At 51.4% G+C, this 24,245-nt stretch overlaps 1 protein-coding gene across 1 annotated transcript in view; it reads left to right on the top strand.

Annotated features, from left to right (window-relative positions):
• The window catches only part of ADARB2 (adenosine deaminase RNA specific B2 (inactive)), a 430,335-nt gene that overhangs the window by 376,645 nt on the left and 29,445 nt on the right, over nt 1-24,245 (top strand). Inside the window, exons 5-7 of the mRNA XM_070391134.1 lie at nt 5,404-5,572; nt 8,796-8,947; nt 17,404-17,572. Coding sequence (XP_070247235.1) covers nt 5,404-5,572; nt 8,796-8,947; nt 17,404-17,572 — 490 coding nt within the window. The remainder of the gene's footprint in view (nt 1-5,403; nt 5,573-8,795; nt 8,948-17,403; nt 17,573-24,245) is intronic.

Here is a 24,245-nt window from a genome sequence, read left to right as displayed (position 1 = left end):
CGGTTATTAGACAGCGTTCATGGAAGAGCATCTCTGCCCCTCCGGTTGAGAAGTAGCTAACTTTACCCCATACTAGATTCCTGCATGAGTTCACATGAATTTCTGGACTCGCTGCTTCCTTCCACTTGACTTGTCGCTGAGCTTTTATCACCTGCTTGATGTCTACTAGGGGCTTGTCTCCTAGCATCAGTCCTCTTCTTCAGAATTCCCTGGGTGACCTATTAGAATAAGCTTGTGTGGTTCAGAAACAAAAAAAAACAAAAAAAAAAAAACCATACTCTGAAGCAGGCTGTCTTTGCCTGAAACAAAGCCCATGATGCTGCTCCTATTGGAGTCACCCTAACCTCGTAGTCACTTCAGAGAGGACCCAGGGTTCAAGTCTTCCAGTCCAGGAATGTGGCCTGTCTTCTGTCTGTGTGAGTTTTGTTGGTATCTTTCCATCAGGTTTTAATGTTTTATTCATTGTGGTTCTTGCTTGCTTATTGTTAAACTTCTTCCTATTCCCTTCTTTGCTGCTGCTATAAATGGAGTCGTTTCTCCTTTATGGTGTCTCACTAGTTGTTGGTGTGATATGAAAGCTATTGATTTCTGTATATTAACTTGCCCTGCCACCTCATCGACTCCCTGACTGTTTCCAGCAGTATTTCAACTGCATTCTCTGGAGGTTTCCACATGTACAATCACAGTGTGTTCAGTGATCGTGTTACCAGCTCCTTTGCAATTATTGTACCTCGAATTTCTCTTGTTGTGTTGGCTAATAGCTTCAGGAGATGTTAAGTAATGGAGTGAGAGTGGGCATTCTGGTCATGCTCCTGAGTGCAGTAGAAAGCTCTCTAGTGTTTCCCATTAAGCATGATGCAGGGTGTGTGTGTGTGCGTGTGCGTGTGCACCATCCTACATAAAATATATGTGCCTATATATGTGTATATATGTATATATGTGTATATATATATATATATAATTTACATATGTGTGTTACCTCTATGTATGTATCTCTATATATGTGTGTTTATTTATATACCTCTTGTGTAGCAAAAGTAGGTTTACAGTTATGAGTATGTGAAACATAGAGTTTATTCTTGTATTGTTATTTACTGATTATTGTATTATTTCCCATATGAACAGGTGTAAAATTACATTTGCCCCACCCTGTATGTGTAGATGTGGGTGTGTATATATAAAAAATCACATTGGAAAACAATCATCTATTTTATTTATTGAGTTTTTATCCAAAGTAGTTGTTGGATTTTGTAAGGTGCTTTCTCACTGTCTGTGGTCATAATCATATTTTTGCATTACACTTGAATTTTTTAAGGTAATCTGTTTTTGCATTTCAGAATAAACCTACCTGACAGTGGTTCAGCATTGCTTTTTTTCCCTGATGCTTGGTGGTCGATATTTTGTTTAAAATTTTAATATTCATAACTGAGGCCATCTGTAATTTTCTTCCTTGTTTAGTCTCACCCTAAACAAGATAATATGGGCATCCTATATAACAAAGAGATAATATGCAAATTGACCATCACTCCAAAACTCAAGATGGCTGCCCCCATGTGGTCACAAGATGGCCGTCAGGGGAGGGAAGTTGTGGGCAATCAGGCCTGCAGGGGAGGACAGTTGGGGGGAACCAGGCCTACAGGGGAGGGCAGTTGGGGGGGACCAGGACTGCAGGGGAGGGCAGTTAGGGGGTCCAGGCCTGCAGGGGAGGGCAGTTAGGGGCAACCAGGCCAGCAGGGGAGGGAAGATGGGGGGACCAGGCTGGCAGGAGAGGTCAGTTAGGTGTAATCAGGCTGGCAAGGGAGGAAAGTTAGAGGTGACTGGGCCAGCAGGGGAGGGCAGTTAGGGGTGACAAGGCTTGTAGGGGAGGGAAGTTAGGGGCAACCAGGCTGGCAGGGAGGACAGTTAGGGGCAATTGGGCCGGCAGGGGAGCAATTAGGCGTCAATCAGGCTGGTAGGGGAGTGCTTAGCGGGTGATCAGGATGGCAGGCAGAAGCAGTTAGGGCAATCAGGCAGGCAGGCAGGCGAGCAGTTGGGAGCCAGCAGTCCTGGATTGTGAGAGGAATGTCGGACTGCCGGTTTAGGCCCAATCCCCGAGGGGTCCCAGATTGGAGAGGGTGCAGGCTGGGCTGAGGGACACACACCCCCTCTCTCCGTGCATAAATTTCATGTACCAGGCCTCTAGTTTTATGATAAAACAATTGGAAAGTTTTCCTCATCTTCATAGGCTCTGAAACACATCAGATGGCCTTGGAATCATCTGCTACTTGGTAGAAATCTCCCACAAAACTAATGGCTTAGTGCTTTGGGGGTGGAGGGGACCTCTGATCACTTTTTATACTTATTCTATACAAATCAATGTGTTTATATTTTCTGTGACCATTCCTCATGTTGTCAGCATAAGAGTTTTACTCTCAATAGCCATTTTATGGGAAGAGAAATAACCACTAACCTCTGTGTGCTGAGTCCTGCTTCTACACCAACTTGAGTTTCATTGGTGGTAGCTGAGTTGTAGCAACAGGCTGTGTACTAGTAGGTGTCACTCCCAGCTTCTTACTGACCCCGCCCCTCTACCCAGTGGGTGGGAGCAGGCAGCACCTTCCCCCACAGCAGGGTGCCTCCGTGGTGCCCTGCACATTCCAGAGTTTTCTATCAGATCAGCTGAAACGAAACCCAAGTGACACCTTCTCTTTGCCTGGCTTCACCCCCATCCTAGCTTGTCTCCATGATTGTCTTCCAGGTTCCTCCTGAGGAAACCCTCTCAATAAATCACTGCCCAGGAATCGCTGACTCAGTCTCTGCTTCCAGGGAGCCCATGTCGGCAGCTCCACCCCCCCCCCCCCACCACACACACACACACACCAATCCTCTACCCGCTGCTCCTTCTCCGGTTTTAGTGACATTGGGTGCAGCACTTAGTGATATGTATCACACAGTAACTTACCTGTAGACATGTCTGTCTCTGTCATTTCCTAAGTTCATGACAAATCCTCTGAAGGACAGGACAGTGTCTTAGACCCCTCAGTGTCTCCTGCTCCTTAGGATGGGCTGGCACCCAGGAGGCAGGTTAACAGAGAGCGGATGAGCAAATAGCACATTTCTTGGGCCACAAACTTGTCACGACTGTGGCAGTGCCTGGAGTGAAACGGAGCACAGACTAATGAGGGGTGAAGGGGAAGCCGTTTCTGTTTTCAGCACCTCTAATTTCCCCAGAACCCAAAGAGGAGAAGCGGACCAGCCCCAGGAGAGGCGGGGCCAGGTCTCAAACCCTTGTCTGTTGAGAAGTTATACCGCAGGTGCACCAGACATCTGCATGCTGGAAAACTTCAGGAAGTAGTTATAAATGTGAACTTCCATTACTCTGAATACCTGCTTAAATGAAGCTGGAATCTGTAAAAGGATTTCTCTGTCAAGACAGCTGCTCACTGGCTAGTTCTCCACAGTGCCACTGGGTAGGCATTTCAGTTAGAATGTGGCTCCCTCTGGAGTGAGGTACCATGGACAAATGTCTTTCTAGTCCACCTAGGAGGGAGCCACTGCCATAGGGCCAGGCCCTGTGGAAAGGGGAGCAGCTGCGTTTTGAGCTCCTTCTACGTATGTTGGCTAGTCCTGGGGAAGATTCTACAAGGGGGTCGTTGTATTCTCTTTCCACTTGTCTTACAGCAGTGTAGCTCGTGGCTGCTGTTTTGTGACCGAGACGTAGGGAGGTAAATGTCCAGTTGCTTCCTGAGGTCTCCATGTGGCCAGACTCAGCAGAGAGGGGTCAGCAGCGACCAACCCAGCCCACACCCGGGCAGTTTTCAGGACCACAGAAACGGAGACCGAGGAAGGAGGAACCTGGACAGACAGGAAGCGATACTGTGCAGCTCTCGTCCATCTGCCCGGCGGTCTCACCACACACGTGATGGGCCAGCCCCTGACACAACCTGGGAGCGGACTTCGGCTCAATCCACCCTCCTCTCCCCATTCCTGCCTCCTCCCACCTGCAGTGCTCAGTGGGCCCTCTCTCCTCTCTCCTCTCCGCTCCGTCTCTACAGAAAGAGCCATGCTGTGTGGAGTGGGAATGGCCGGGAGCTTGTAGGCTTTCAAACTAAGCTCTCAGGGTAGAACTTTCAGCTGAGCAACATGCATGTATGAGGAACTTATTACCTGCCCAGCTCTGTCTGGCGTTTGGAGAAGTAAATGTCATTAGACACGGAAGGTTCACTCCAGCATGTGCTTGGTCTGCAGGACTCATGGAGGGGGGCCCAGCAGGCCGCAGACGTCTGTTAAAAGGTGCAACTGGCTAAGGGTGGCCTGACCACATTCTCTTGACATCAGGTGGCAGCACCAGAAAATAGAATCTGCTACTCACTCCAGTTGCCCCAGGCAATCCATCTAATCACATGGACTTGCCCAGGCTGGTTTGGCTCAGTGGGTAGAGTGTCGGCCTGCACGCCAAAGGGTCTCGGGTTCAATTCCTGGTCAAGGGCAGGTATCTTGGTTGCACATTCGCTTTCCAGCCCTGACAGGGCACATGCAGGAGGCAATCAATCCATGTGTCTCTCTCACATCAATGTCTCTCTCTCTCTCCTTCTCTCCCTCCCCACCCCCCAATCTCTCTCCATGGGGTCTCGAGTTTGCACAGGAAAGTTGCCTGGAGCCCTGGGCAGCCTCAGAGGCAAACACTAACTGGGATGGGTGGGCAGGATGCAGGGAGGCCAGGCAGGGCTTGTTCTCTCAGAATCTGCTCCTTTCTTGGCCTCCACCCCCATCCTGTGCACAACATGTTTCCATCAGCATATCTTTCCATTAGGATGCGATTCTCAGCCCACAGGACCAGGGGGAGGTAGTGGCAAGATTTCTGGAGTCACTGGATAATCACAACGATTGTGGCCAGGCTGGGGGCTCTGAGCTCTTCAGAATTGCAACCCAAAACCCAGCAGCCCGCCAGCTTCCTCTCCCTTCAGGTAGAGGGTGGCAGTGCCCTGTATCACTTGTTTGGTGGCTGGTCACTGCACTGACTCCTCTTCCTTCTCTTCCCAGGACCCTGTCCATCAGATAGAGACCCCTCGGGTCCCCCTGCTGATCCTGGTTTGAGAAGTCAATTGAGTTCTGGGAATGAGCATTTCAGCTGGCGGTGCTGTCCTGAAACTAGGCGGGCACAGGTCACCCAGCACCTGCTGTAGCCCCGCGAAGCCCCGCTTCCCAGCAGCTGGGCGATGCTCCTGGCCTGTGCTGTCCCCCGTTTAGTACAGTGAACATGGAGGCTCGCCGCTTACAGATCTCAAAGCTGAGGGTGGCGGGCCTCTGGGTGGGCTGAGGCCGGGGGGGAGGGGGAGCGGGAGGGGGGACGGGAGAAAAGTGGAGTCACCCTGTGGAGCAGGCAGCGCTCCGTGTTCTGACTGACGCCTTCTCTGCCCCCAGGCCTGGATGTCCGGCAAGCTCAGGTTGTCGTCCTGTCCTCAGGGACCAAGTGCATCAGCGGCGAGTACATCAGTGACCAGGGCCTGGTGGTCAACGACTGCCACGCAGAGACCGTGGCCCGGAGGGCGCTGCTCCACTTCCTGTATGCGCAGCTGGAGCTGCACCTCAGGTGAGCGCCGGTCCCAGGGGCATGTGTGCTAGGTGTGAGCTCAGGCTGGTGGCCTGTGACCAGCTCCGGTGTTAATCCCTGTATCCAGGCACGGTGGACGGCTGCCCCTACTCCACACGTTTTACCCAGATGGGTGGCGTCCTTCAAGCGCCAGCAATGTTGCTGTACAGGATGGTCAAACGTTGAAATTGTAGACACCTCCCCCGGGATTCTAGGGCCTCCTTCCAGGAAACCCCTGCTTGCCCGTGAGTGACTGTGACTGCAGCAGACAATCTGCAAGGTGCTCATCCCCCCACACATATACCCACACATAGGAACATGCCTTGTCACACACCCATTCCATCCAATGACATTTTCTATTAAAACCTTCAGGGTGTCTTAGCTCAGGCTGCACCACAGCTTGGGGCCTTAATCACTGATGCTCAGAAGGAGGCTGATCGTCCAGGGTCAAGGTGCCAGCAGCCTCCGTGTCTGCTGTCTATTAACCCTCTTCCTGGGTTATAAAGTGTCTTCTCGCTGAGTCCGAGCATGGAGGGGTGAGGAAGCTCGCTGGGTCTCTTTATAAGGGCACTGATCCCATTATGGCTAAGGCCCCACTTTCATGACCTCATCACCCCCCAGAGGCCCACCTCCTAGTGTCAGCAAATGAGTTTGGGGGACACAAACGTTCAGTGCATGGCAGGGGGTCTCTAGGTGACAGCACAGCACACTGCTGTAAAGGCACAGGCAGCTGGTGCGATGCTCTCTTCATGGGGCCAGAGTGCGTGCAGGGTCAAGGGCACCGTTCAGAAAGAGGGCTACAGCTACCCCATGGCTCCCCATGCTGCCGACTGTCATTCAGGGTGACTCACCCTCCGAACCCCACACACAAGGAGATGGCAGGAACTGCGGGCTGTCTGGAGGGTGCAGAGGCGTCTCCAAGGGGGCAGCCCCCAGCTCTGACGTAAGGTGCCCCTTTCCTGTGGGCTTAAGGGAAGGCAATACTCTTCCCACCACCAGCTCCCAGTTGCTCATCTAAGAACTAGCCTTGCATTTTACAAAGAAAGAAAACCTCACAGAAAAGCCCATCTCTGGGAGATGGCGCTGTCCCTCCTGGAAACAGAGTGGTGGCGAGGGAGCTGAGGGAGGGGACTGTGCTTGTTACCCAGAGCAACGCCCCGCTCCCTGGCCCACTGCGTTCCAGATGTGCCCGTGACATCAACACCCCAGCTCCATTTTGACAAAGTCGTGCCCACTTCAGAGGGGGCCCACTTCCAGTACGTCCAGGACTTTCACCTGCAACCTGCAGAACCACTAGGGTTTGCACCTCCCTCTGCCCGTGTCTGTCTCCTATTCTGACAATTTCTCAGCCAAGGACACTTCTTACAGAGCTAGGATTTATTCTGCAAGACTAGCTGCTTCCTCTCCGACGCTGGGCTGTGAGACAACCTGCCCTTCAGTTTCCCTTCCCCAGGTCTCATCCCATCCCCGGCCACGGGGCTCAAATGCCACCAGACAAGCCCAGGCCAACTTCCCATGTCCCAGCCAGCAGCTCTGAGTACACCTGAAACCTCAGCCAGGTTCAACTCCAGCCCCCTCCTGCACCCCACAGCCCCGGTGTGCCCACTCCCAGACCTTGTACCCTGCACCACAACGGAAGTGGCTGGTGGTGGGCTTTAGATGCTGTCTCCTGCCTGCCGCTTCAGGGGGCTCTTCTAAAAGCAGGGGCTGTCCAGACCTGAGGAGGGTCTCCCAAGTTGGGATGTCCCGTGTTCTGGGCAGCCTGCTGGGGCCGCCAGGATGCCCTGCACTGGCATCTCCACAATACAGAGGAGAACTGCAGGTCACATGAGCCTTGTGCCCAGCTGTTTGGTCACCGGGACTTCACGCCTATGTCTTTGTCAGAAACGCGTCTTCCTGCCTCTCCAGCTCTTCTGCATCCTGTGAGATGGCGTTTCTCCAAGCCAAGGTTTCGGGGCGCCAGGGGCACAGGGAGTGACTCCTGCATGTCGCTGGCATGTGCAGTGGCCGCGCAGGGGCAGGAAGGGCCAAAGGCATGCCGGGCTGGCCCAGGGAAGCGATGCCTGACTCTGGCATTGAGCTGCAGCCCTACCGTGGAAGTGGCCAGAGTTGAACGTGGGGGACAGAGCTGCAAATCTCTCCAGACGTGAGAAGGGTTTCTCCTAAATCTCCAAGAGCTCCAGCAGGAATATTTCCAGATATCCCTAACTTTTCTGTGTCACCGAAGGCACAGGGCCCACACGGACCTTGGGCTGGCTGCGTACTGGCACCAAGCCGCTGGCTGGCAGGGGTTCAGCCCCACCCCACCCCACCCCACCCCACCCCCGGGGGGCGGGGGAGGATTAAGCAAAGGTTAAAGAAAGCCAACAAAAGGCAGCGAGTCAGGAACAGCCACCCAGCAGGCCAGGCTCTGCGTTTGCTCCAAGGTTGGGGGGTGGAGTTTTGAGAGAGTGAGGGGCGTCTGGCTATGGAAGGAGCAGAGGCAAGGAAGCAGAAGGCTGGTGGGGTGCCTCCAGGGCTTCCTGGGGAGAGAATGTCTATTCTGCTGCTTGTGTGAGCTCAGATCCCACAGAACAGAATCCATCACCAATGGGGCAGGACGTGTGAAAGCAGCCAGAGCGGCAGGAACAGGGAGCCTGTGCCAGTGACAGTGGGGTGTGGGGGGTGGGGGGCGTGGGGAGCAGGCAGGCAGGCTCAGCACCCAGTGGGGCCTCAGCACCTCGGGGAGCCAAGGGTGTGATGACTGTGGGAGGCGTCCAGGGCAGAGGGCATGCCCTCAAAGGCTGCAGGCCCTCAGTGCTGGAGCACCCCCTGGCCGTGGCTGGATGCAGAGCAAGCGGGTCGGTGAACTGGGTTCCTCACTGGCTGGCAGCCGAGCTCTGTCTCCTTCAAAGTTCCCTTCTCCTGTGATACAGAAATGGGGTGCCCATGCAGGCCGTGCAAAACCCACAGTGCCCGAAAGACCGTGAATCCGCAGGCTTACACGCATACCCACGAGAGCTGGGCTTGGGGGAAGATCAGCCCAGATGTGAATGTTGGGGGAGGCAGACAGGACGGGTTTCCGCTGTGTATGCCTTCACATGGTTTCCCCTACTGTAAAAGTTTCCATGCAAGGGTGAAGAGGAAGAAACGGGGGAATAACAACAAAATGGGACAAAAGCACTCCCAATCAGGACGTGTCCATCTGGTCCACAGTCGTGACTCAGCCTCTTTCTGCCCCCAGCAAGCGGCGAGAGGACTGGGAGCGCTCCATATTCGTGCGGCTGAAGGACGGCGGCTACCGGCTGAGGGACAACACCCTGTTCCACCTGTACGTGAGCACGTCCCCCTGCGGAGACGCACGCCTCCACTCGCCCTACGAAATCACCAAGGACCGTAAGCAACAGTGTTTTTACCTTTTTCACCAGCCCATGCTTTCCTGGGTCCGGGCCTCGGTCCCAGGCTATCTGTGCCCAGACCCCGCGTGTGGGGTGTGGCTGGGCCCTGAGACACTGGACACAGGTGTCTGCCGTCCTGTGTAGTCATCCCTCTCAAAGGTCAGTCTGAGAGCCAGGTCACGGGAGAAGAGTGATGTGAAATCTGAAGTTAGCTCTTTCATTGCTTGGGTCCCCACTCCATCTCAATCGGTCAAAAACTCCCCGGCCCAACTGGAGGACAGGATGACAGACGGCGGGGACCGGATTTCACGGAGTGGCAGCACACTCAAGCTGCTTTCTTTGCCTTCTTTGCATCTTTGGGAGAATAAAACTCAGGTTTTTGTTTTGTTTTTGTTTTTTACAGAAAGGAGGGGAGAGGGATAGAGAGTTAGAAACATCGATGAGTTAGAAACATTGATGAGAGAGAAACATCGATCAGCTGCCTCCTGCACACCCCCTATTGGGGATGTGCCAGCAACCAAGGTACATGCCCTTGACCAGAATCGAACCTGGGACCTTTCAGTCCGCAGGCCAACGCTCTATCCACTGAGCCAAACCGGTTATAGCTAAAACTCAGTTTTTTAACAAAGCTTGATGCCAGGCAGCAAAGACACCTCCCCAGGGTAGCTGGCATCACCCACAGAGTTCGCACTGACCCCCTCGCGAGACCTGCCCTCTGGGGCTTCTCAAAGAAGGTGCCCACGGGCCCACTCACCTCCACCGCCACGGAGGGCACCGTGTTCCAGAGTGAGGACACAGCAGGGTCTTCGTGTGGGTCAGTGTCTCCATGTATAATAAAGAATGTGCAGCTAAGAAAGTCTACTACTGATAGTATGTGTGTGTATATTGTGCATACACACCACACACATGCATGCACACCCTTCCAGAAACTGCATGAGGCAACAATCCTGACGTGGGCCATCCATTAAGTGTATGTGCGCGATGAGGGATCCGCTCCTAATGAATGGTGGAGGCTGAGGGACAACACTCTGTTCCACCTGTAGGTGAACCGACCTTCATGACCTCATCTGAACCAGATTGCTTTCCCAAGACCCCACCTCCTAATACCATCTCCCCGGGGGGTTAGGGCTTCAACATGAGAACTGGAGGGACACAAACATTTGGTCCATACAACACCCCCATGGAAAGTAAGTGGAAGAGCCAGGTCTAATGAGAAGCAAGAGAGTGGAATCCACTAAGTACCCAGGACCTTCACAGGTGCTGCCCCGGCGTGAGAGGTTGGGGTGGGCCTTCCCCACAGAGGGGAAGTTCTAGCTCATTGGGCTCCCTCCTCTGCACTTCAGGCACCTGCTGTGGCCTCCCCCAGTCCTTGACTCCAACTTGCAAAGCCGGGGGTTTAGAAAAACAAAACAGATATGTCTCGGATGCACCCTGGGGTTTGCTTCCAGACGCAGGCGTCTTTTATTTCATGGTGCTTTTTAGAAGTGTCAGGTGCTGCTGAGGGGGGGGAAATAAAGCATTTCCTCACATTTTGTCCACAGATATGCCAGGCAAATATGAGGTACTGCACCCGAGTTATTGAGGCTGGCATTTCTCCCAATGCATTCTACTGGGGACACTGAGGAGGGGTCCCTGGCCGGCTTGTCCTGCAGACCAGCTGCCAAGAGTCCTACCATCATCATCATCACCATCCTCAGCTTCACCATCATCATCACCATCATCATCACCATCCTCAGATTCACCATCATCATCATCACCATCCTCAGCTTCACCATCATCATCATCATCATCACCATCCTCAGCTTCACCATCATCATCATCATCATCACCATCCTCAGCTTCACCATCATCATCATCACCATCCTCAGCTTCACCATCATCATCACCATCCTCAGCTTCACCATCATCATCACCATCATCATCACCATCCTCAGCTTCACCATCATCATCATCACCATCCTCAGCTTCACCATCATCATCACCATCCTCAGCTTCACCATCATCATCACCATCCTCAGCTTCACCATCATCATCATCATCATCATCATCACCATCCTCAGCTTCACCATCATCATCATCATCATCATCACCATCCTCAGCTTCACCATCATCATCATCACCATCCTCAGCTTCACCATCATCATCACCATCCTCAGCTTCACCATCATCATCAACCACCATCACCTTCCCTTACCCGTTCAGTAAGGGCAGGAAACCCAAATTCCTGCTTGAAAGGGCAGGACCTCCTGGGAAAGTTCTTAAAATGCAGGTTCCTGTCACCTATGCTCTCCCCAAGACTCTGGTACGTTTGGTGTGGTGGGGCCCCAGGGTCCGTGCTTTCAACATTCCCCCTGTGCTTCTGAGGATAAGGATCACTCATGTTTTGAGCCACCAGATTGGAAACCCCTAACCTGCCCCCTGCCCCAATTGGGTGTGTATCTCCTGCCAGTGTCGTGGGAAGGTCTACATGCTCAGCGCATGTGCTGGGGTCTCTATAAAGGCCAGGCAAATGGGGTGGCAGCAAGGCTTTTACCGGTGGGGCCAGAGCAGCTCCAGCCACAGGCTCTGCCTGAAGAGGTCCTGATCTGACCCTCTCAGAGTGAATACCGGAAGGAGGCCAGACAACCACGCGGATAATTCCGCTTCCTGTGCGGCTCTGGGAGGCCTGAGCTAGACCCAAGGCAGTGCTGACGAGACCCTGAGCTGACCAGGGTGATGCTGGGCACTTCCCTGTGGCTGAGCTATTGTAGGATAACTACTGTCCTCCCTCTAGCTCACCAATATTCTTAATTCAAAGTTCTCTCTCTTGGCATGTTCTTAAATAGCATGATAAAGTCCATTCTTACTGCATTTTCCCAAGAATTTAATAGCTTAGTGCAATTCTCCAACCTGCTTCGCCCAAAACACCACAAGAAAGAGCACAGTTGTGTCATATCTTACACATGTGTGCTAAATGCCTCGTATGTCCTATTCCATGTATTATACATTAGGGCAGTTCAAGAGACAAGCCCACAATCCCATAGGAAATCAGGGAATTCCTGAAGTCCCTGTCTTCAGATTTGCCTGCTGAGTTACAGAAGCATGCCTTATGTGTCTGTGCATTGTAGAATTAATGAATGTAAACGGCCTCATTATTCACTATCCTCACTTTCTTCATCAAGTAAGACAAAGGACATCCACGTGATCGCATGACAAATACTATAGACATTATTAAAATAAATTCTAGATTGCTTCACAGGTATACTTTCTAGGATATGCCTTTTGAAGATGACTTGAAACTTAAGTTTATTTGGTGTTTAAAAGCATTTTCTTTCTTTCCTATACCTGTTTTTCCATGTCTGGCTCTCTTTCCCTCCCCTATTGTCTCGCAGCAACCAGGTGTTACTTTTTAACTAGACCTTGGCTCTTAGGTGGACTTCTTCAACTTCGATTTATCTCCCCCTTTCATTGATTCTCTCCTAAAACTAAAATATTCACCTAATGGTTTCCTAAAGCATATTACCACCCTCACCCTATCATGACATCAGTCTCCAAAGGTAAGGGTTTCGATTAATAAATACCATAATGAAGAGTCTGGTGACTTGGACAATTAGAATTAGACTAGAATGTACTCATGGATTTGGGAGTGTATATGTGGGCACAGCCGGAAGGATTTTCAAGTTTCACATCTCTGCTGTAGGGCACACTGTAAACTCCCTACAGGTTATTGAAGTTCCATTCCCTGCAGTTTCTGGTTCACTTGCCATTTTGTTCTGCTTAAAGTAGCATCTTTGACTCTCTCCTGCCTCTCACAATGAGGCACCAGAGAGCCAGAGGAAAAGGGCTCTGTAAGATCATCAACACTCAGAGCCTAGGGACTGATCATGCTCATTGGGAAGCTGGTAGAGAAGACAGCCTGAGAGTTAACACCTCCAAAATAAACACTTCTCAGGAGCCTCTCCTGCACCTGACTCTTCAGGAAACATTAATGTGCCAAAAACTTTGGGTTAGCTCCTGAAACCAGCTGTTAAGTCAAGCCAGGCCTCCCTGTTGTCATGGCATTACTAACTGTAGGGTCTATTTCATGGGAAGTTAGTTGTGCAGAAAAAAGAATAAAATTTGAGAAAACCCTACAATATAATAAGCACTTTTAAGTTCTGGAAAATGGAACACTAGTAGAAGCACTGAGAGAATGTTATGAATACTATAATCACCAGAAAGAGAGGGACAGCAAGTACCATATTCCCTGAAAAACTATTCCCCACATGGGAGAGGCAAGGTACTAACATGTGGTAAACTGTGGAAACTGTTAGGTATGCTCGTCCTCTGCTCTCCCAAGGCTGCCAGCTGTAGGAAGTGATATGAAAAAGATCCCTCTTGGACAGTGTAAAAAGCTAGGTCAAACCAAAGAGAGCCTCACGCGTTTCTGATTGATATGAACTATTCTATGTTCAATTTATCTTCCTCACTCTCATCATCTTTGTCATGATCAACATCACCATCATGATCACCATCACCATCATCACCATCATTGCTATCATCATCGTCATCGTCATCATCACCATCATCAGCTTCACCGTCACCATTGTCATCACCATTACCACCATCACCATCATTACTGTCATCAGCATTGTCACCATCATCACCATCATCGTCACTGTCATGATTCATGGTGCCACTTAAAGCTGCAACAAAGAGCAAGGGCTGAGTGTTCCTTGTCTGTGCCTACTCAGACTCAGCCTCTGATCTTCGTTCTTCCTTCTGTGGATGACTCACAGACCAGTTCAAACTGGATCTCATTAAGTACTCACTTGGTAGCAGGATCACAAAGCAATCTGAAACCTCTTGAGCATTTACTTTCTCTGAAAAGTATGGCTATCTTTCTTCCCAAGAGATGGCCTTAGGGTACTATGGGTATGTAGTAAAAGAACTTTAGCTCTTAAAAATGAGAAACAGGCTTGTGTATTTCATCCCCATCCAAGGAACAGCAGCCTCATGATCACCACACCCTCTGTCTGAGGAACAGCAGCTGTGTGTGAAGCCTCCCCCCACCAGCCAGAGGAGCCACCACAACTGTGAACAGCACCCACCAGAGGAGCTGCTACCAACTGAGGAGCAGCTGCTACCACGACCACCCGAGGAGCAACTGCAGCCCAAGAAGCCACTGCCACCCAAGGAGCAGCCACTGAACAACTCAACATCTAGATATGGCAGAACAATCAAACATGGGTAGACAAAGAAACCCCCAAAGGAACGAAAAAGAGGACTCGCCAGAAAAGCAGCTAAGTGATACAGAGGCATGCAACATGACAGAAAAAGAATTCAGCTTAAGAGTCCTAGAGTGAGCCAAAACCAGTTTGGCTCAGTGGATAGAGCATTGGCCTGCGGACTGAAAGGTCCCAGGTTCGATTCCGGTCAAGGGCATGTGCCTGGGTTGCAGGCACTTCCCCAGTGGGGGATGTGCAGGAGGCAGCTGATCGATGTTTCTCTCTCATCGATGTTTCTAACTCTCTATCTCTCTCCCTTCCTCTCTGTGGAAAATCAATAAAATATATTTTTTTTAAAAAAGAGTCCTAGAGTGCATAAACCAAATGGAAGAAAAAAATCAACAACTTATGCAAGAAGCAAGAAGAAACAGATTTTAAAAATCAATAAATTATGTAAGAACCAAGAAGAAATGAAAAGTGATATAGCTGCAATAAAAAACACCATTGAAGGTTTCAACAGTAGACTAGGAGAAGCGGAGGACAAAATTAGCGAATTAGAAGACAGGGAAACAAAACACACCCAAACTGAACAGCAATTGGAGAAAAAAATTGAAGACAGGAGGAGAGCCTAAGAGAGCTATGGGACAACATGAAACAAAACAATATACAAATAATAGGGGTGCCAGAACAACAGAAAGAGGAACAAGGGTTAGAAAACCTATTTGAAGAAATAATATCAGAAAACTTCCCAGAGGTGGGGAAGAAAAAAAACACATAAGCACAGACAGTCCCAAACAAGGTGAACCCAAAAAGACCCACACCAAGACACATCATAATTACCATGGCCAATATTCAGGACAAAGAGAGAATCTTAAAGGCTGCAAGAGAGAGACGGAAAGTTACGTTCAAGGGATCTCCCATTAGATTATCAAATGATTTCTCAACAGAAACACATCAGGCCAGAAAAGAATGGACAGAAATTTACAAAGTGATGCAAAGCAAAGGAGTGAATTCAAGAATACTCTATCCAGCAAGGCAATCGTTCAAAATTGAAGGGGAAATAAGAAGCTTCACAGACAAAAAAAGGCTAAGGGACTTTATCACCACCAAGCCAGCAATGCAAGAAATGCTAAATGGACTGGTGTAAAAAGAAGAAATAAAAAGCTCAGAAAGAAAACAGCCACACAAAAAAAGAAATGGCTACAAACAAGGACCTTTCAATAATAACTTAAAACGTAAACAGACTAAATGTTCCAACCAAAAGACATCGAGTGACTGAATGGATAAAGAAACATGACCCATACATTTGCTGTCTACAAGAGACCCACCTCAGAAGAAGGGAAAGTGAAGGGATAAAAAACTTTCTTTCAGGCAAATGGAAATGAAAAAAAAAGCTGGGGTAGCAATACTTATATCAGACAAAATAGACGTCAAAGCGAAGGCCATAACAAGCCCCAGTCTTTCACCCTGAGCCTGGACTGGCCTCCACAGAGACGATGGGAGTGGGGATGGGCCTGTGCCGCGAGCAGGGCTAGCCCAGGCATACCGTCTCTGGGATTATCCAGCTGCCACGTTCTCCTTGGAGTGACTGGTTTTCCTCAGGGGGCCGGTGAAGTGGACCCAGCACTGACCAGGCCTTGGCCGGAAGCCCATACTTTCCAGTGGCCTCGTTTGGCTTACCCCACACCCCCAAGGGGACGTGTGAGGAAGGGGGCCCCTCTTCCTGTTCACAGAGGAGCCTGGCCTTCTGAGCATCAGATTGGTTTCCAGATAGGAGCCCCCCGAACCCACGCGTCAGATGTGTGTGCCTTTTTGGGAGGATGGGGCCAGGGAGGAAACCCGGCCTTTCTTCTGTGTGTTCTGTTTTCTCTTGATGAGACCATTGTACCATGTCAGACTTTTGTATATTCCTAAACAGAGAAATGAAAATGAGCATCCTCTGAGTTCTTGCTGGGGGGGTGGGGGGGAGGAAAGACTTATTACAGAGTCCATGGATCTGAGAAGGTCTTGGCAGATACCCTTTCCCTCTGGAATTTAATTCGTGACACCTTGGCACCAGAGGCAGAAACGGTTGAACTTTCTCAAAAAAAAAAAATGTGAAAACATACTGGAAGTTACTTTGAGATCTTTAAGAGAATGTGCTTGCATAAACATGTATGTTATCTATTATTTGATGTGTTCGGTAAGTATACATAAGAGCGAAATCCCATCTCCACAACTTCTAAAACAAAAAGTGAAGTTTTTTAAAGAAAGCGTCTATAATCCATCCATGTCATCATATGTAAAGTAAATGTAGAAATCACTGTACTATTTTGTAAATAATGTGTATGTAAAGAAGTTAACCATTTCCAAATCACAGTATAATCTAGACTTAATATACAGAACTTTTTTAAAGAAAGAAAAAGTAAATATAATCATCCCCTTGTTCATGCTAGTTCTCCAGATAACTATGGGTGGGGGTACATTGTGTGTGTGCGTCTGCATGTGTGGAGAGAGAGTTCTGGAAAGGAAAGGAGAAAGAACACAGAGCACAGGCACTAGGGACCCACAGGGACCCATCCCTAGGCTCTGCCACCTCATTCCTTGGCATAGCAGACCCCTGCCTCACACAGCCCTGCCCTTCAGAACCAGCCGGTACTGTGTCCCCTCATGTCATCCCACAGCCTAGGAGACAGGCACCACTATTACCCCAACTTTAGTATGAAATCACTGTGTCACCATGGTTTTGAGCTATGATAGGGCCAAGATTAAAATCCAGACCAGGGAGGGCAGACCACAGCCCTCAGACCAGTCCTGCCCACCGTCTTTTCTGGGTGGCCCATCAACTAAGCATGGTTTCACAGGTTTAGGTGTTTGAAAGGGTGACAAGAATAGTACTTCATGAAATGCAAAAATGACGGAACTCAAACCTCAGTGTGAATCTCGAGTGGGAACGCAGGCCCTGGCTGTGCTGGCCTGGCTGCTGCTCTGTGCCTGGGGCAGAGCTGAGGGGCTGTGACCAAATGGCAGCAGCATCTCAGACACAGGCAGTTGGCCCTTTCCCAGCAGGTGGCCGAGCTGCTCCAGGTGGTGCCCTGGAGCCCAGCTCTTCACCACAAGAAATTCCTCCTGCCCTGGCGCTGACTTGTGCTTCCCTGTCCTAACACATCAGCAGTGGCACTTGAGCTGTTTCTGAGGGCAGAGCTCCCCCTCCCTCCAAGCTGGGAGCCTGTGTGTCTCTGGGCAAACAGGGTGCCAGCCATCTCTCACACCACCTCTTATCTCCTAGTGACCAGCAGCAAACACATCGTCAGGAAGTTCCGGGGGCACCTGCGCACGAAGATTGAGTCCGGGGAGGGGACCGTGCCGGTCCGGGGCCCCAGCTCCGTGCAGACCTGGGACGGCATCCTGCTGGGTGAGCAGCTCATCACCATGTCCTGCACAGACAAGATCGCCAGGTAATGCCCCTCCCCCTCCGGGGGCCCGAGCGACAGCGGGCACAGGGAGGGCCTGTCCCTCCCTCACAGACCACTCTCTGAGTTTCCCGGGTTCCCGGAGAGGGTGCCCTGAGCAGGTCCAAACTGCTGCTGCAAACATGCACAAAAACACACAGGGCAGGTGCAGGTCCCCGTCTGACAGGTTGGGCACTGCCAGGCTCATGGCATAATCAGGAGGCAAGGCGGATCCTCCACTCAGCCCGCCTGTGCTCAGCACACACGGCCCCAGCTTGCCTCACACACACACACACACACACACACACACACAGCCCTCCCGGGACACCCTGTCCCCACAGTGTGGGGAGTGCCCTATGAGCTTCTGAACTTCCCTGAAACCTGACAGATGTGTGAGAAACTGGCGCACCTGTGCTGCCGGCTGGGAGGCCCCCACCCCATGGGGTGGTCTTTTAGAAGGCGTCCTCCAAAGGCCCCCCTGGAGGCTCTTGGGAATCAGCCCAGCCAGCAGGGGGAGAGGGACTTCCAGGGCGTGGTCCTCAGGAGACACTCCATGGTCACCGTGAATAGACTCCAGGAGTGGACACTTCCCAGGAGCACTTCTGTGACTGTGTGTGGAAAACAGGCCCCGCCCCTTGGGGGGAGGGAAGGGGCCCCTGGAGGGAGTCAGCCACCCCGACTGCTGCCCCCTCCACCTGTGGTGATAACAGCGAGGTGACGCTGAAAAACCTGTGTTAAGAGTGAATCAGAACTTCTTTTGGAAACCTGGAGGAACTCGCTATTCAGTAATATCAACCAAGTAAAATCAGTGCAGTCTCATCAAACGTAGTCCCACTTCCAGCCACGTTGCCCCCGAGATGCTCCACGTGGGAAGTCCTGGGGTCAAAGCTCAGCATATGAGAAGGCTGCTCTCACGTTTAGGGAGAGTGAGGTGGGGGAGGGATGCCAGGGCAGCGTCTCAAACTCCCCACCCTCGGGAGGACTGGGGGTAGAGTGAGGAGGCCGGGTGCCCACAGCACCCAGGCCACGGGCACTGTCCCAAGCGTGTTCCCAGCAAGTGGATGCCCACGAGCTGGGATTGTCTGTCTGTCCTGTTGTCACTCAGAGTATTTTACGCAGGCCTGGCACGTCCCTCTGCTCCGGAAACGTGTGCTGAGGGTTGAATGACTTCTTTACCTGTCATAACTCAACTTATTCATCCAATGGCCGCCTTTCTCCTAGACACCAGAGAGCAGAGCAGTCAGAGGCGGCCACAAGGAAAAGAGTCCCACCGTGGACTCAGGGGCAGGGAAGCTCGGCGGGGGGGGGGGGGGGGGGGGGGGGAGGGGGGGGCAAGAGCCGCAGGTGCTGCAGACCCTGCCGAGGCCCCGCCTTCTCAGGGCCTCCCTCCCTGCTCTCAGATAAAAGCTCAGCCCCGAGGACAGGGGATCCGAAATCTCACAGGACTTGCCAAACCGCTGCAGGAGAGACTAGGCCGTTTGCTGCCCAGGTTGAGAGCATCTAGCGCAGCAGAGGGGACAGGAGGGCCTAATGACAATAAACCAAAGCACGGACTCTGCATCTTCGGGAACAGCCGCTGTCCTCAGCCAGCTCGTCTTTCAGAGCAAGATGTGTTCCTACTGTGTGGTAGTTTCACCTGCTCACGAAGCAGGAAAAGGGAGCCCTTTTCACCTGAACTGAAATCCTCTTGGTCACATGAGATCTATCTAAACTAACTCTCTGACTCCCTAGAAAAACGAAGTGAATGAATGCTGTAAAACTGAAAGTTCATTGTCTCTGGGACCTTAAACGTCAACAGACAGCAAATGAAATGCGGCTACAGAACCCACGTTACATTTGTTGTCACAGGTCTGCCGACGGTGATGTAGCTGCTCAGAGTCAGGTTCTGCTCTTTCTAATAAAACCTGCTGGGGCCAAAACCGGTTTAGCTCAGTGGATAGAGCGTCGGCCTGCGGACTGAAAGGTCCCAGGTTCGATTCTGGTCAAGGGCACGTACCTGGGTTGCGGGCACATCCCCTACAGCTGGTCGATGTTTCTCTCTCATCGATGTTTCTGACTCTCTATCTCTCTCCCTTCTTCTCTGTAAAAAAATCAATAAAATATATTTTTTTAAAAAAAACCTGCTGGGAACACCAAGTCCACAGTGCACCCCTCCCGGAGTGCTCAGACAGTGCCCCAGATGAGAAAGACTAGCATGCTGTTGAGGAAGTGTTTAGGTGTGCAGGCCTGGTGGCCTCGGGCTCTGGGCCGCTGGGGGCCAGCCCTCCCTGAATGGATCCGGGAATCCACCCACAGTGCCAGGTGGATTCAAGCTCAGTGGGGAGTCTCTCACACACCTAGTTCTGGCCCCCAAATCTGGTGGTGTCACACCGAGAGCCACCGTGAGGTGGGGCGGAGCCCTAGAGGAAGGGCTGGCCCCAAGTCCCCTCTCCCCCTCACTTGGTCCCTGAGAGCCCACCCCTTCCTACTGCTTCCTTGTCATTTGTTTTCTCCCTCACCCTTTCCTTTCCCCTTTCTCTGTCGTTCCTTCTCTCTGTCTATCTGTCTCTCTGTGTGTCTCTGTCTCTCTATTCTCTATCTGTCTCTCTGACTCTGTTTCTGCAACTGTCTGTCTGTGTTGATCTCTCTCTATCTCTCTGTCTCTGCTGCCTATTTCTGTCTGTCTCTCTTTCTATCTCTGTCTCTCTCCCATCCATCTCTGCCTTGGACACGCCGCCACCTCTGCCTCTTCTCACACTTCACACTCACACTCCTGGCCTCCCACCAGCCCACCCCGCACCCAGGACCTTGCCCTGCAGGCTCCATCCCCACTGCTGACTTGCCAGGAATTCCTTGTACTGCTGGCTCCTGCGTCTGGCAGCTCCTGTGTCTGAAGGGGTTCTGTGCATCACAGTGAGGTGCACGTGTGGCTCCTCAATGACACTTGCTGGTGAGGAGGAGGAGGAGGGGTGATGATGAGGAAGAGGGTAAAGAAGGAAAATGCTACCAGTGGCGAAAGGGCCTGCCTGCGCCAGGCCCGGGCAGCTGGCACCTCCTCACCTTGGCATGTGGTGTCTGTGCATCCACCAGAGTCAAACCCGGCACTAAGTGAGGACATAGCACTGAGGCACCAGCTATCTGAGAGCGGGGCCACGTCGCCACTTTTGAGCGGGAGCATATGTTATGCTAATGATTCAGACCAGAAGCATCTGTGGCGTGCATTATTTGTGCACGGGCTTCAAAAAGAGACCATCTGATACTGTGTGTTCATCTATCCTGTGCAAAATCAAAAATTAAACCTGGGGTTTCGGTAACGTTCCAAACAAAAGACCCTTCGTCCACAAATGCAGACAAACTATTCCAGCTCGGCAAGTGGAGGCCAGAGAACACAGAGATGTGGAGGTCACAGTCCCTTCTTCCAGAATCTACATGATGGTGGCAGGACACGCGTGGCTATAAAACCTAGAACCAGGATGCACTGTACCTGGCACGGGCCATGTTGGAGCCAGCTTGGCCCACAGAGCCGGCCATTTTAAGGCAATTTTGAAAGGCAATTTCAAAATTTAATTGAAATTAAATTAAGGCAATTTTAAAAGGCAATTTCAAAGGCTAATTGTTAAACACGGCCATTATTAAAAATTAAACTATGTAAACTTACAACTAAATGTGTTATATTAAAACAAAGGCAATAAATACCCAAATTTCACTACTTTCCTAATTACTTTACTACATTTTCTTATTATTTTTGCTCTTGGCGTTATTAGCACCCACTGTGTCTGCAGGGCGACGTGTGCGCCACTGCTCATCTCGACCCAAACCTGCGCTCAGTGCCAGCACGCTGGTATTGACCTGAAGTCGTCCACAGGGATGGTATTTACACCATGGAAACTGGCAAGACCTACAAATCAGTGCCTTTTTTTTTTCTTTTTTGAGCTGACTGTTACCAGCCTACCACTGAATGTCAGGTCATGAGAGGTCTTAAACTTGTGTGCACAGAGGCTGGAAATAGCGTGTGTGAGGCTGGCTCTGCTGTCTGTCCTCTCTGTCGGGAGACCGTGTGAATTCACGGATCAGGAGCCCAGGCTCGGCGTGTGTGAGGGCAGAACACAGGAGGACAGCGGGACTGGACAGACCCCTTTAACTCACAAACTTGCGGAACCAGCCGCAGCCGCTCAGGGATGGCCCTTGTCCCACGCCAGTGGGGAAACAGAAGCCACGAGTGAAAACCCACCTCCAGCTCTCCCTCACTTTGCAAGAATGTCGTCATCCCATTCCTCATCCTTGCTCTATCCAGCCTCTCGCTTCTCCCGGGTCTCCTCCGCACGCGCCTCCTCCGCCACACCTCCCTGTCATGCCTGCACTCTCTGCCGGCAGCGGACCATGTCATCATCACATCAGCTCACCTTTCTCACCCTCAGAAGTCAATCCCGAAGCCCCACGCGCTCCTGGAGTCGCAGCCGGAGACTTTCTCTCTGAGCCGCCCTCCTGAGAGCGCTGTCCATGCTCACCTGGCTCTCCATGAGCCTCTGGCCTCCTGTGCACCGCTGGGCAGTCACGGTCGCTGAGCTCAGGAAGGGAGTCACTGCCCTCCTCCCAGTCCCTGGGGCAGGTGGCTCCTTCCACCTGGGGCGGGCCCAGGGCCTGATCCCTGAGAGCAGAGGCTCTGGCTTCTACTCAGCGCCCAGTCCGGGCCGCCTCCCTCCCGAGAACACCTCCCTCCCAGTGACCTCGTGGCTCACGTCCCATCAGCACCTTGCACGCAGGCACGGTGAGTGCGGACTGAGGAGACGGTGAACAGTGGGCAGTGGACTCAGGGACAGGTGGACTCAGGGACAGGGTGAAAAGGTGTCCTAACACGCGGCCACGACTGCGTTTAATCCCCCAAAGCGGCGTCAGGGACACTGTCAAGCTGCAGAGATAGAGCTGGGTGCTATAGAGCCGCTCACAGCTGTGCTTGTTGCTGACATGACGCTAGAGTCGAGAACACAACTCAACCAGTAGTGAGTGTGAGGAACCGAGACCTGTATCGATCACGGAGCATGGATACTAGGGAAGACAGAGGCCTGCTCTGACTTTCAATCATACCGTCTGTGTGATTGAAACGCTATGCTTCTCTGCACCCCTCACGGGACACAGACGCTGTACCGAGGGCCCAGCACTCGGGAAATACTGGGTGAACGAAACCTCCTCATCCGGATGACTACCATGGGAACTGTGCGTGGTGTGGCAGCACAGAGCCCACCGGGAACTGACCCCGCGGCCCTCCCAGCGCCCCCTGCAGACGGCCTTGGGTAGGTGAAAACCGCGTCTTTTGCCAACTCCCTATGCCTGCCCTTCTCAGTGGCCACAGCTAAGAAGTTAAGTGCGCTGCCCATAAACATTAGGGATGTGTCTATCAGCAATGAAAACGATTGATCTTCTTTCCCAGGAAATCTCCGGGGACCTTACCCCACCTGCTGCCAGGAGCCCACAGCCATACATACTTAGTGATTTAGGAAGGTCTCCCTGAACACAGGCCGTTTCATTTCGCAGCCAGGAACCAGGAGTGCCAGGCGGACTGCCTTCATCACCTATTCCATGTGACGCTGATGTATTAAAATGCCAGTCAGTGAATAAAACCCTGTCTTTAATTAAGGTAGGCGAGATGCATCCACTATGCAGATTTGCAATTCTCTTTGCAAACCTTCCCTTTGACGTCGGTGAAAAATGAACTGGAGCAGTTATCTCAGAAGATCTACTAGTAAGAGCCCGCACAGCTCGGTTATTCCCCACCTACAGATCACAAGTAATGCACAGGTCTCGCTGTCTGGATCAATAATTCCTAAGTAATAATATAAATTAGACCACAACAGGCATTCTGAGTACGGAATCCCATGAATAACAATTGATATCATTTTGCAATGTCAGTAGTGAGGCAGGTTTACAGTAAAACATGTTACAGAAGCCCTGAAACTTTCACAGTGGCCTAAATGAGCCATAAAACATTGTGGAGAGACTTCCTAGCATTCCATCAATGGGAGCATTTTTCCCCATTCCCTTACATGTCAACTAACGTTTCCAATTACCCTCCCCTTGGTCCTCTCTGCACTGGCTTTGGGACACTTTCTATAATCCCCGGCTACAGTCATGAGTCTTCAGGAAGTAGGTGTGACAGAAAAGGATGATGGCTTAACAGATGGGGCTCACCTCTGTCCCCATTCTTTATCAAGGTTAGAACCCTACTAAAAAGAAGGCCAATTCCCTAAGCATTGATTTCGCGCACTTTTTCACACGACCTTTAGTTTCTCTGGGAAACACTTAATGAACTAACTTCTCTCCATCATAAGTAAAAAGGTCAGCCCGTATGAGCAAGTGGGAGACTCTTGCACATCCCCTCTGTCCATAGACAACATTCCTCCCCATTCAGGAAAATCCTGAACTGTCACTAGACCTGCTCCCCCTAATCCACTTGAAATGCCACCTTGGCCACCACCACCCTCAGGGATCCCGATTCAGCGACAGGTGGGGGCACCCGCTCAAAAGAACGGGACCCCATCCTGCGTAGCTTCTCGAGGTTCCACCTGCCTCTGCACCAAGAACCTCACCGATTTCTCATCCTGGGCCCCAAAATACTGCTTTCACCTGATAAGAACCCGGTCTTCTGAAGCTGTTCACCTGGTTTACAACTCAACCCCTAATACAGTGGTTCTCAACCTTCTGG

Source organism: Myotis yumanensis, unplaced genomic scaffold, assembly GCF_028538775.1.
Source record: "Myotis yumanensis isolate MYYU_CA2020_CCGP unplaced genomic scaffold, mMyoYum1.0.hap1 SCAF_1, whole genome shotgun sequence".
In the NCBI taxonomy this organism is placed as follows: domain Eukaryota; kingdom Metazoa; phylum Chordata; class Mammalia; order Chiroptera; family Vespertilionidae; genus Myotis; species Myotis yumanensis.
Note: the sequence above shows the minus strand (reverse complement) of the source record. Positions and strands in the feature narration are given on the sequence as shown.